The sequence below is a fragment of the Beta vulgaris genome, chromosome 4 (genome assembly GCF_026745355.1).
Source record: "Beta vulgaris subsp. vulgaris cultivar EL10 chromosome 4, EL10.2, whole genome shotgun sequence".
Taxonomy (NCBI): Eukaryota; Viridiplantae; Streptophyta; class Magnoliopsida; order Caryophyllales; family Amaranthaceae; genus Beta; species Beta vulgaris.
In genome coordinates, this window is record NC_079205.1 from 8,021,311 (window position 1) to 8,035,141 (window position 13,831).

Consider the following 13,831-nt stretch of genomic DNA (forward strand, 5'->3'; position numbering starts at 1 on the left):
ATGATGAAGTTAGAGGTGATCAATATAGAACGACTCGGTTAGAAAATAGGCGAGTTTTGGGTACGATTTTTCTGTTCGTGGTCAAACTCTGTTGAGCTGATTTTTGGATAAAAAACTGGGCCACAAAAGATGTAAATATGAAAAATTAGTCTATTTTATGTCACGGCTCGAAAATGCCCCAACAAGCGGGCATGGCCCAACCCGATTTAACGGGTTTAGATGCTGAAATTTCGCACTGAAGCTTAACCCAGCACAACCCAAAACTTTAATCCAAACGGATCATTTTTTTTAATAAAACCCGGCCCGACCATGATCACCTCTAAATGAAATACTGAGAACACATTCACACAATGGCACAACGAAGTCCTCAAAATTGACACGTGTAAATCACAGATAAACTCATTTCACTATACACGTGTAATCATGAATTCTTTCTTTGCCTGTGTTATTTTTTCTCTAGTAACTTTTAATTCCCTTTTTTTTCTTCTGTTTATAGCAAAAAAGCAATATTCTCTGGAAGAGCATCTCAAACTATGATAACTCGGGAGCACATCTGATTCTTCCTGGTCCAAACTTCTACTTTTCTGCTCTCTCTCTCCTCCCAAAACTCACTACATAAATCTTCACAAGATAAGGTAAATTACTTATTAGTTTTGACTTTTAATTCATCCAATTTCTTTGAACTTCAACTGTGTGTAATTTCAATGAAATTATGCTTCCAAATCTATCTATAGCTTTATAATTCCCATCAACTTGTGTTTTTTTCAGTATTATATAGCGATATGATTCTTGCGCAGTTTCCAATTTTCAATCTTGTTAATGTAAATTTTATGCCTTTTTTGTTTACTGGGGTATGAAAAATACTAATGATGTCAATTTTCTTGAATTCTCTTGAGATCTTTAGCAGTTATAATGATGGGTATCTTGGGTACTTTGAAGAACTTGGTTAATAATTGGGTATTTGAAAATGTGGTGGAAATGTAATCAACCCTCCTATTTTTCTTGTGATTTGCATAATTGATAATGATGTTTTATTGCATCTTCATTTTTACTGTGGATTTTTGCATCATTTATGAGGATTGGATTGCAATTTGCAAATGGGAGATATTTTCATCATTCAATGTCATTGATTGGCATAAAACTATTGCTTGAGTTTATGTAGTTTGGAAATAATATCATGGAAAATTTTATTTAGAGATGTAGTCTGGGTTATTGGATCCTAAGTTTAAATCCTCATTCCTTAATTGTAGCAGTTGTACCTTCTATGAGGAGAATGAGTAAATAAATAATAAAGTTGTCATTTGCAGCTATATGGACGGTAGCAAAAGTCCCGGATTCGGGGGTTCCTAATGTAGAACTTAGGGTGCATTCTCTCCGCCTAAACTTCTATGAGCTGAACTTATTAGACCTGGTTGATTAGCCGAAGAGAATGCAACTTTAGTTGTGCTGAGGTTTTTGTCATAATCAAACTGGTTATGCTCATGCTTATGTATCTTCATTTCCTCAACTATTATCTATTGCATTGAGGTTCCACTCTCAAGTCTCAATACACTTTGTTATGTATAGTGATCTTGAATCTTATTCTCTGATGTCCCTCATAGTTCATTCTTTCTCCCTTTCCTCCTTGTGCGAGGAGGAGCGTGGAAGCTCATTGCTAATAACAATCAAAATTCCAAAACAAGACTTCGTTGAGATCTCATATATATAGGCTAGTTGGTGCAAAAGCAAAACTACAAGTTATCAAACTTGATTATAGCAGAAACTCTGAAAGAATTCATTATCAAATCCGGAAGAGGTCAACTGCAAGGTGTCCTTTGCCTCTTGCATGTTAGCCCCTCACAGGTCTCACCTTTGGTATACTGAATCTCGTTCTTGTAATTTGATAGTTATGTAGGTGATTGTTTCCTTTTTCTGAACTTCTATAATTCAACTCTTTTCTTCAAACATTTTGATCATAAAAGTTTCACTGTCTTGCTGTAACCCTGTTTTACATTCTCAAGTGACCAGCATCCTACTGAGACTTCAGACTGACAGGGAAAGCGGTAGGCCTAAATAAAATTTAGGATACATACTTGTTAGATTATTCCTTTTTTATTGGGAAAATTCATACTTTCTAGAACTTACGGGCCCACTATATTGTTTCCATCTCTATTAGGTTTTGATACAAGGTCAGCGCCATTGAGATGGATGCAAAATATGTTGATGATTCCACTGTTTCAGTTATTGAGAATGATTCTGGTGGTGACATTGAGGCAATATCAATACAGAACGGGACAGCGGAGGATATATATTCTGAGAAAGAGGTGATACGAGAGATTGGGAGTGCTCTTATTAGACTCGAATTGGATATAGCTGGTTGTTCAGAGAAGCTGGTTAATATGAACCTACTTATGATGCATGTAGCTGCAAGGGAGAGTAACTTTGAAGCATTTACTTTGGAAAAAGAAGACACATTGGTTGGGAAGGCATTGGAATTTGATATCTTGTCTGGTATTTTTGATTTAGAAGTCAGGGAGATGGATAGGTTCATTGGTACACTTGAGACAGACCTTAATAATACTTGTGAAGTAATTTCTTCCTACGAACACCTAGGAGAAGATTTCTTGGCGTTGCAAGAGAAGCTGCAAGATGCTGAAGAATCAATAAAACAATCACAAGAACAAGTCTCAGAATTAGTAATTCAATCTACCAAGTTCCAGAAGATCTTATCAAGTATCAACCAAGGGGAAACCTGTAAGTAACTCTGTCAATCTGATAATTTTCTCTAATTTGATGTTAATGAACTGGGTTTTCAGTTACTTTAAAAGGGGGATTTAGGTATTTGCAGGTCAATCTCTTGACTTTTGGCAAGTATATCTGGTTAAAGAAAAAGAACCTGAAAGTTACAAGGCAAGTTCCTTTGTATAAAAAAATAAAAATTGAAGCATGTAAATCTGTTAAAAAGGTGTTTCTTTTACTTGCACATGATTATTTCCTGTTTCCTGTTTTGCTGGTCGTTAAATATTCTTAACAGGTCCTGGTCCTCATACCTCCTTGAACAAAATCTTGCTCACTTCTGTCAGCTTTATATCTGTTGCTATGTCATGAAGAATCTTACTTTTTGTCAACGCAAGATGACAAGTAAATGTGTTTCTCAATCTTATTTAGATATTTCTTATGCTAAGTTCTCTAGCCCGAATAACACTAATAAAATATTATGAATTAGGGGTAGGAGTACATCTAAGTTCTGTCACTTGTCTTTCTATGTATTATTATTATTATTGGATGTAATAAACTTTAATATGCAGCTGATGAGGACAAGGAAGCAATCATCTCAAGGGAGGGTGACTATATTAACACAACGGCAAAGCTAGAAATGCTAACATCACAACAGCATCGACATGTACTGAGGATGCTGGAAAAATCGTTGGCAAGAGAACTTGAATTGGAGAACGAGTTAAAAGAATGTATGCAATCCCGGGATGAGATGAAATATAAGCTTCATTCTTCTCAACTGGAAGTGTTATCTGCCGAAGAGGAAACTGCTGCTGTCTACGCCCAATTCTTGGAGGCTGACAACGCTTCAGCTGTGCTTTTGGGAATTTCAAAAGATTTGATGAGTAGGCTCCAATTATGCCAATTTAAAATAAACAGTGGACTGTATCGAGAAACTGAAATGAACACTAGGCTCCAAGAATGCGCGAAAGCTGTTCAAAAGTTGGAGAAAGAAAAGGCGGCTATGCAGGAACTTGTAGCAAAAAACAACTTGGAGGCCTTGGCTTTGAAGGAGAAGGTGAGATCCCTAGAGGAGCAATTAAGAGAGTCAGAATCTGCTCTGCTAAATGGAAATGCTTCTTTGGATGAGATCAAGGAGTTTGAAGAAAGAATTTTCATAGTTGAAAGCAGGGCTCAGAAGGCAGAGGCAGAGTCCCAGTTGCTTGCAGAAGCTAATAAAGAACTAAATGGGAAACTGGATCTTCTAAAAAATAGTGGTGTTTCTGTTCAGAAGGTTGAAACGCTTGAAAAGCAACTAAGGGAGACAGATATTCAGCTACAAGAGGCAACAGCATCTGTGGAAGCAAGTCAGGAGAGGCAGAGCTTGTTGTATTCTTCTATCAGTGACATGGAGATTGTGATTGAGAAATTGAAGTCAAAACTTTCAGAAGCCAATGCTCAGATTGACAGTGCAGAAGATAGATGCATTATATTATCAGAGAGCCACGAAGAGCTAAATGAAGAGCTTAATTTTTTTAGGAGCAAAGTGGAATCTTTGGAGGCATCTTTGCAACAAGCAGAAGAAACAAAATTGGCAACTGCAAAGGATATAAATTTACGCTCAAAAGTGATTACAGATATGGTCATGCAACTGGCAGCTGAACGTGAATGCCTTGACAGACAGGTAATAACTAATAGGTATTATCTCATGATTTTGAAGGCCATGGTTGAAATTTGGTATTTTTTTGTTGTTTTGCTGTGGCTATTGTTATGATTCCTGTGATTTCTTGGTATTACTATGTTTTTTTGGAAAAATGTCAACTTCTTCGGTTTATTATAATGCTAGTAATAAGCAAAATACTTTTAAATTATGTAGGCAAAGCACTTTTAGAGTAAGCAAAAATATTGATGATAATGCTTAATAATTTGCATGTCCATTGCTTTTAAGCAAAATTTCATTTACGCCATTGTTAGTTTTTACATTTTATTTACCACTTCTGTGCAACATAGGTTGTGCGGATATAACCTCAAAAATATAATGTTGTGCATGAAAATGTCGGACATTCATCCTGATGTATCTCCTTGTCGGCAAGCAGTTATCTTTGTTTATGAAGGAAAATAGAGCTCTTGTGGATGAATTACACATGGCAAACAAGGTTTCATCCAATTCTACAAACCATGAAGGTGGGGAAACCGAGAAAGGAGTTCTATCTTCTGTGCATCATTCACCTTCAGTTGATGACGGGAAAGGAAATAAAGAAGATTTTGATGCTACAGAGGTAAGAGATGTGGTATTATTTAAGTTCATTAGTGACTGTAAAAGATAATGGTTTATTTTCTTAAATGACCTGAAGATTGAAGGAGCACACTATAAGTAAGTGATAGCTCAGAAATTTACACCTCACAGAACCATTATTTATTCTTGCTTGTGTTGGCTCCATAAATAAAGGTTTTTTAATATATTTTTGGAGCTAAGAGATGAGTATATTCACACTGAATAACTTGTTCGAGAAAACACAAGGAAAATTCCGAGGACAACATTGTTCCATTTATCTTCAATGCCAAGAAGTACTGTCTGCCCTCTCTAAATAGTGATAAACAGAATGGCATTGAATCTACCTCACTAAATAACGGCTTTTACCTTGGATAAGGTGCATGATGATGATGCACTACTCATTCGTACACTCGTACTCATTTATTACTTTGTTTATATTTTTAGGTAGCGAAGTTTCCGGAGGATGTTTTGGACTGTGAACGCAAGTTGGAGCCACAGGATTTGGAATCTAAGCTTAAAACAGTTCGGACAATTGATGCAAGGCGACTTAGTATCAAGTGTATATTCTCAGTATGTCTGGTAGTGTTAATTGCAGTTCTGGCGTTGTGTTTTATTCAGCCAGAAAACTGCCTGTTCTAGTGACGAACTTAGGCACAGTATTGCAGTCCAGTCACTGTAACTTTTAGTGAATTTTGCAGAAGGTGGTGCAGCTGTAGAATATTACACAGGTTAGTTGAGATTCTCAAACTCTTGTCATAGTAGATTGATCTGCACCATGTATACATAGATCCTATAGGTGGAATATTTTTGGCCAAAATACCATGACCCATTTTTATCTTTGGGAAATGTTGACGTTTTGATAGTACCATTTTCACTCTGAAAATCTGTTTGGAGCTTGATGCATATGTACAAGGAAGTTTTTCAGGATATGCTATTGGTTATGCCAAGAGCTTTGAGAAACCCTTCTCAATTTTGGGAGAAGCATGATATGTAACGTCAAGTTTGTTGTAGTGTTATTTTGTCTTACAATTTATGTAGTTTTTGATATTCTTTTGGAAACAACTTACTTGACAGAAGACCAAATACAGATACAACCCGCTTATTCTAATTAACAGCTCTACTCACCAAACTTGCTTGGTGGAAGTGTGGGGAACTCACCTTGTGATTTTGAAATTACAAATACGAACCCTATTACCTACTTGTGTTCAGGAGTAAGGATTCTCTTTTATCCCTTTATTCTCAAACGTTGACATATGTAACTGGGCTGATTGATCTTGCGAGAGGTGCTGATTCAATATGGTCATTTTGGGGGAAAAAAAATTAACAGCTCTACTTTAGGTTAGTGGGTTTATGATTTTCATGTATTGTTCACGAAGGATTTTTCGACTTCTATCATTTTGTAAACTCTATTATTTCTCAAATAACCTCCTTATAAAACTTTAGTCTAAATAACCATCTTATATGAATTTTTGTTTAATTAAAAACACAATTAAATGACAGTTTTTGTCAAAAATGGCAGTTTTTGAGAATAAGTCTAATATAAAGTCAATAACTAAATTTATAAGGTGGCTATTTGAAAAATAAAAATAAAAATTCATGGTATAAGGTGATTATTGTCTAAAAAAACCATTTACAAAATACAGTCACTAAATATAATTATATAGTACTTAAATAGGAATGTCTGCTTCCCACGTTCAAGTAATGCTGGTAAAAAGTGGCAAGCAGCCAAGCACTGCAAATTGCAATTAAAAATTAAACGGTAGTATAAAGTCATAATTATAGTTATTAATGAAAATAACTACTTCCCACGTTGCACTAATGAAAGTAGTGAATGGGAAGTCCGTATTACTCTTTAGTTTGAATTTGTAAATTAAGAGGCGATTAAAGCCATGTGCAGGATGAGCAACTTTAAAGAGGTTTCAAAACTGGCTCAATTTTACTTGTCCGCGAAAAAAAAAAAAAAAACTTAAATCTAATTACAGATTATTCTTTTCCAATTCTATCAAGTGTAATGTTGGATGCAAATTTAAAGAGATTAATTTCTATTTGTATTTTTCTTCTTATCCTCCTATTCTCCAAAAAAAACCTCATTAATAACTCTTCCGTCTCTTCCTATTTACTAAAAATAATTTATTTTACCATAGGGTCCCTAATTTTATGAAACGGCCATGTGCAGATTAAAAAGTAAACCATGCAATATGAAGTATTATACTATTCATCACTGTGCTGCTATATAGTGCACAATCACAATTACAAGCATCTACCCACTCCTGAGTCCTGACTCCTCTCTAGTAGACTCGTCTAAAATCCAAAAGAATGGGGCAAGAGATGAGACTATTCATCACTACACTCGTACTATTCCTGGTTTTTACGAACGATCTTGGCGTCGAAGCTCGACTGCTCGACAGAAAGGGGCGCATTAGTGTTGGTGTCATGGTTTCTGAACCACCACAGACACCAGATCAACCACCAAGCCAACCTGATCAAGCAAGCCCGCCAGAGCCTATTGTCGGAAATGGAGCAGGAGGAGGAGGTGGTGGTTACTACGATTATGATTATTTCAAGAATTGATTCATTGCCTTTCTAAAAGACTCAACTAAAGATGTTCACTATGGGAGGTTATCTTGGAAAACAGAATACTGTTGAATACTATTATTTGCTTGGTAATTCTTGTATTGTTCATGTTTATTCTTCCGACCAAAATATAGGTGATAAGTTTTTTCTTTCCGCTCTTCTATTTGATTTCGTTCCCTTTTCATTTCATAATGTGAACTAATGTAATAGTCGTTACCAAAGGGGTTTAATATAACTTTTGATGCCGAAGAAAAGTTTGACCATATACAAACTTGTCATTCAATCCTAAAATCAATTGGTAATAAGTGGAGTAGCTTCGATCTCATACATTCTCCGTTCTCATTTACTTGTCTCTGTTTCCTTGTCACATCATATTTTACCTTTTGTGATTTTTTTTCTATCTTTTTTTTTATTTTCTAGATTTGCTTAAAGCGTTTTGCTTTTAAGAATTTCTCAGACTTCTCTCGTCCTCTTCATCTTCCTTTGTCATTTCTCATCCCCTCATTTTCTTTTTCTAACTAAGTAAGAAAGTAGATTAATGAAGCAACACTTTACAACCTAAACCAAACTTTAAGGAAGGTAAACCAACTAAGTTGGACTTCCTTAACCTTTAAGAAGGTAAACAATCACTAGAATCCAGTCAGCTTAATTACAAACTATAAAGCTAGTTATAATCTTTCCTAGAAACTTTTTTAGGCATGCCAGTTTTCTAGATCTAATACTCTCTCCGTCCCAAAATATAGTTCCCATTTCAATTTGCACGGTCTCCAAGACGTACATATGACCTACAATATCTTCTATTTCTTATTAGTAAAAAAAATATATAAAAAGTTGATATTATGAATTTATACATTGAGACGAATCTTAACAAGACCCCTCATGAATATATTTTTTTGTATACATTAGTAAGAATATTTGGTCAAAATTTTTAAAATTTGACTCCCAAAATAGAAATGGAAACTATATTTTAGGATGGCGAGAGTAGTATTTTAATATGCGTAACTAACTTCAATACTCGGTACACATTGGTTCCAATATACAGAATTTCTCCCCTGCCATATAACATAGACAAAGGGAATACAAACCTGCTAATATAACATGTTTCTGAATTTTCGATCTTCTACTGTGCTGAATTCCTCTTATCAATTGATGCATGCCTTCAATATTATTGCTGATGTTAAACCATCTTCTAATGAGTCTCAAACTGCCACCACTAAATATACATGTGAATAACAAATGTTGTTGTATGAAGCACAATTAAGTGATAATAACTTGTGTTTGGAAGATTCAACCTACTCCACACCATCCCATGTAGCACGCGAGGTTGTTCACCATTCAACTTCTCATGTACGGCTTTGACAGAGTAGCTACTCATATTACATATCTTAGCTTGTGTAGACACCAACTTTAGTTGCTCCTTAACATCACATACTTTCCCCGAGTACCAACTAGTGCCTGACTTAGGCATAATTCCACCAATCTACTTCTTTCGGATATACTGAGCTTATCCATTTTAACAATACATTGTCTTGCTTAGTAGATACAGCCCAGACATATTTGCCAAGAAATGCAATGTTCCAAAGTTCCACATTTTCTAAAGTCAAGTCCTCCAGTTGACTTTGGAAAACATAACCTCTCAACAAGCAATTGCACCATGTTTTTGACAATAATTGTCCACTCCAAAGGAAAGCTCTGCAAATCTTGCTTATTTCTTGCAAAGCTTTCTTTTGAAGTATGAAAACTAGAGCTTAATACATGTGTAAACTAAGTAACATAGAGATTATAAGTTGTACTCTTGCTTTATAGGACTAATTCCTTGAGCTCTGATTCTCATTGTCATTTTCTCCCTCATTGTCATTTTCTATATAAGAGTTTCACATGGAGCAACAGAGATTTTCTTGGCACATATGAGGACACCAAGATACTTAAAAGGCAGGTTATGTTGAGTAAAAAAATGAAGCATCAACTATCTGTGTGTTTGTGAGAGCGATTCCACATGTATACATTGTATATTTGCTCACATTAGCCTTCAAACCAGATGTATCTTAGAATAGCTTGAAGGCTCTTAGCAATAGGTAAACAGACACAAATTCAACCTTACAACAGAGTATGTATTAAGTCATCTGCAAAACATAAATGTGCGGGTGATACTAAAACTGCTCTAACTCGTGTTTTTGTCAAAATTCTTGACAAATACTCCATACACAACACAAAGAGCAATGGTGACATAGGGTCATTGAATGTTTTCTTCTTCATTAACATTCTTAAACTGCTGCAAAATCGGAGGATTACCTGATTGCTAACCTGAAAGAGAAGACTTTCCAGCATTATCATGAATGTGTGCCGAATCTGCATATTTTTTTTTTTTTGGGTACATGAGGTACTAGTGGATCCCTATCTCAGGGAATTATCCACCAGAAACCTAAAACTAGTAGAATCCCTATCTCAGGGAGAGACTACTAGATATCTAAAGTACAAGAAAAAGAAAAAAGAAAAGGAAAAGCTAACACTAGCTTCTCAAGGAAGCTTTACAATCAAATTTCGCAACTAAGAAACAAGCCCAAGGCGGTTGAGGCGGCGGCTCACTCGCTTCAGCTTCAAATCGCCAGATCTGGAACACAAGGACGTTGTCCATGTCCTTTTGGTGGTAGGGACTATGAGTGGCGGACTATCAACCACCGAGCACGGCACCGACAAGATCAAGGATAAGTCGGTGGTGGCGGTAGAGTGGATTTTTAGAATTTCGGGGCCAAGCCCGGTCTGAAGGATGAGTCGCTTCAGATCTGGGCATGGTCTCTTCTTATCAGTTGCTGAGCCACCATCGACGGCGGTCGGATTCGATGTCTGGCGACATCGAATTGGGCAATAGATGTAGTCGGTGGAGGAGCAAATAGATGTAGACAGATGGTGAGCACAAGGTGGAGGCTAAGTGGTGGAGGGACCGAAGTAGAAAGGCGGTGAGAAGGCTGAGAGAGAGGCGGTGGAAAAGTGGACTGAAAAGAGGACGGTGGGGATTCAGAGAAAATTCTAGAGAGAAGGGAGAGCCCTTCTCTCTAGAACCTCCTAAATGTGCTTTGCCGAATCTCCAGTTGTGTGTTGGAGTTGATGAATCAACGGTTTTGGCGTCAACATTTCACCAATCCCTAATCCAAAGTCCAATGCCTCTATCTCCATAATCTCATCCACTAGTTTCGTTCTTAAGGCATGTGAATCAAATGATGGACCTTTCACTTTCTCCTTCCTGTTTCCATGATCACTACTCTGAGTTTTCTTGCCAGAATTATATGTCATAGAAACTGCACAATCATGCATTAAGGGAAACTTGGAGAGAGTTTCTCAAAGTCAAGTTTTAGGGTAGCTCTGTTCATCCTCTCATTTTCACTCTTCTCATTTCTATGGATCTTCATGGCTTGTTTCTTGCATTCCACCAGCGGAAACTGATTGCCTGATTCTTCTCTTGTTTGCACGGCGTAGTAATTCCTATCCATATTATGTAGTAGGAATGAGTAACTTCACTATGTTGCATTTCCTTAAATTAATACATTGTATTCAACTTTGTTTGATGGAAAGTTCCATGTTGTTTTGCACCCTTCCCCATTTGATTGGTAGCTTTTAAAAAATGGTCAGTTAGGTATCCATTAAAGATCTATAAACTGAAAAAAAGTATCTCCATAAAATGATAAGATATACTTCTTTCGTTTCAAAACAAGTGCAATATTTTTCATTTTAGAAAATGTCAAAATAAGTGCAATATAGCTCAAAATGGAAAGTTTTTTCCTTTTATTTACAAAAATTTCATTACTTAATTTCCTCAACAACTTAATTAGTTTATCATCTATCAATCTAAACCAAATTAATTAATCAACCCACACAACCCCCTCTCCTCAACTCAACCCATCCAACCCCCCTCTTCTTCACTCAACCCACCCAACCCCCTTCTGCACCACCAACCCGACACCACCACCAGCCACCACGCCCAATCCTCTCTGTCAAAAATAAAAAAGCAAAAACCAACAATGGTGGAAACTAATCTCTTCAATCTACTAAGCAAAGAAATCATCTTCATCGTCCTAGATGACCTCAACGACAACAATCTACATTTTTTATTCTAAATCAAAGAACCCTAAAACCTAAAACATCAAAGAACCCTAAAATCTAAAATGTGCGTTGGAAGATATTTAAGTTCAAAAATGTGCGTTGGAAGATATGCACAGGAAAGTGAGAAAGATAAAAAAAAAAAAAACAGAGGGAGTAGTTCTAAAAAAATTAGTTCTTATTGACTGATTTCATAATATGAAAGCAATTTTTAAAAAAATTAGTTCTTATAAGATAATTACTTAGGGCCTGTTCTCCCCAGCTTATTTTCAGTTCAGTTCAGTTCAGTTCAGTTCAATTCAGTTCAGTTCAGTTCAATTCAGTTCAGTTCAGTTCAGTTCAGTTCAATTCAGTTCAGTTCAGATCAGTTCAGTTCAGTTCAGACCAGTTCAGTTCAGTTCAGTTCAGCTCTTGACAATACTTTTACTCTCACATATCACTATTCATTTCAGTTCAGTTCAGTTCAGTTCAATTCAGTTCAGTTCAGTTCAGATCAGTTCAGTTCAGATCAGTTCAGTTCAATTCAGTTCAGTTCAATTCAGTTCAGTTCAATTCAGTTCAGTTCAGTTCAGCTGTTTTATGCCGAAGAGAACAGGCCCTAAGGGCCTGTTCTCCCCAGCTTATTTTCAGTTCAGTTCAGTTCAGTTCAGCTCTAATAAGTTCAGTTCAGTTCAGTTCAGCTCCAATAAGTTCAGTTCAGTTCAGTTCAGCTCCAATAAGTTCAGTTCAGATCAGTTCAGTTCAGTTCAGTTCAGTCTATTCTTTTATAACCATTTTGTTAAATATTATTATTATTATGTTGGTATAATTTATTTTACTAATTACTATTATTATTATTTAAATTATATTCATTACTATTAAGTATATTATTATTATATATTATTATATTATTATTATTATGTTGTTGTTTCTATATTTTTTTTTATTGTAGCTTTACTAATTATTATTACTATTATTATTAGGAGGAACATGGTTTAGGTCAAAGCACAAATAAACCCACTTTTTTTAGCCCATAAACCAATCAAATCGCGTCAAGACGGTTTATGATGTAATTTTCGCGGTCCAACCCAATCATTATTTTTATTACTAAATATTTTTAAATTATTAAATCTAATTATTAAAATAGTAATATTAATTTACTTCTTAGATATTATTGTTATTATATATCATCGTCAAGTATTAATATATTAATACAAATAATATAAAATAATTATTATTAATTATCATTACTATCATTAATTATTATTATTATTAATTTATGATTATTAATATTATTTATTTATAACTATCATTATAAAATATCCAAAATACTACTATTATTATTATTATTCATTATTATTACTTATCATTATAATTATTATTTAATATTCATATTATTATTGTTTAAAATATTATTTATATATTTATTACATTCAATTTATTTCAATGTAATATAATTCAATTCAATTAATTCAATTCAATTCAGTTAGTTCATTAGTTCAGTTCAAATCAGTTCAGTTCAGTTCAGTTCAGCTCTGATAAGTTCAGTTCAGTTCAGTTCAGCTCCGATAAGTTCAGTTCAGTTCAGTTCAGCTTTGATAAGTTCAGTTCAGTTCAGTTCAGTTTAGCTGTTTTATGCCGAAGAGAACATGCTCTTAATTATAGTTTGTTTAAGGTAGTTATTTGAAGTAAACAACAAGTTAATGGAAAAAAATATTCTAAAGCTACTTTAGACAAAACCAGGGGCAAATAGAAAACCATTATATAGAAAGCAGCCAATATATAACCAACCCTAACTTAACACAAGTAAAGATATATGACCACAGATTTATCCAGAAAACCAATACCTCATTAGTCATTACTCCGTTTCCTAGGCCCATTGCTTGTGCTACATCACATACTCCTACCTTGTAATCTTATATAAACCAATTTGGACCCAGAAAATTCATCAAAGCAAAAAAAAAAAAAAAACAAGCAAAAATTTGGCAATTTGAACTTGAGAGAATAAAACCAAATAGAGATGAGTTGTAATGGAAGAATAAATTGCAAGTTTGAGGCAGCATTTAAGTCTATACAGCATAATACTGCCAACAATAATTATTTTCATGGTAATCAAAATTGTCACGTTGATCATTGTGATGCAACTACAATCAAAAGTTCAGCTAGTGCGAGAAAGGAATGGCGATCAAAGGAAGAACAAAAGGCGTTCATTCT

General features: G+C 35.0%; 1 protein-coding gene across 3 annotated transcripts; it reads left to right on the plus strand.

Annotated features, from left to right (window-relative positions):
* The first annotated feature begins 450 nt into the window (after nt 1-450).
* Nucleotides 451-5,872, plus strand: LOC104907241 (WPP domain-interacting tail-anchored protein 1). Of its 3 annotated transcripts, none has more exons than XM_010696137.4 (5): nt 456-635; nt 2,156-2,733; nt 3,288-4,378; nt 4,791-4,973; nt 5,414-5,872. In XM_010696137.4, the coding sequence occupies exons 2-5, from the start codon at nt 2,184-2,186 to the stop codon at nt 5,606-5,608; spliced, it is 2,019 nt and encodes a 672-aa protein (XP_010694439.1). In that variant the 5' UTR covers nt 456-635; nt 2,156-2,183; the 3' UTR covers nt 5,609-5,872. The 3 variants fall into 3 exon arrangements, with proteins under 3 accessions (XP_010694440.1, XP_010694439.1, XP_057249897.1); XM_057393914.1 differs by lacking the exon at nt 456-635 and adding an exon at nt 678-2,042; XM_010696138.3 differs by lacking the exon at nt 5,414-5,872 and having other exon boundaries at nt 451-635; nt 4,705-4,934.
* The last annotated feature ends 7,959 nt before the right edge of the window (nt 5,873-13,831 follow it).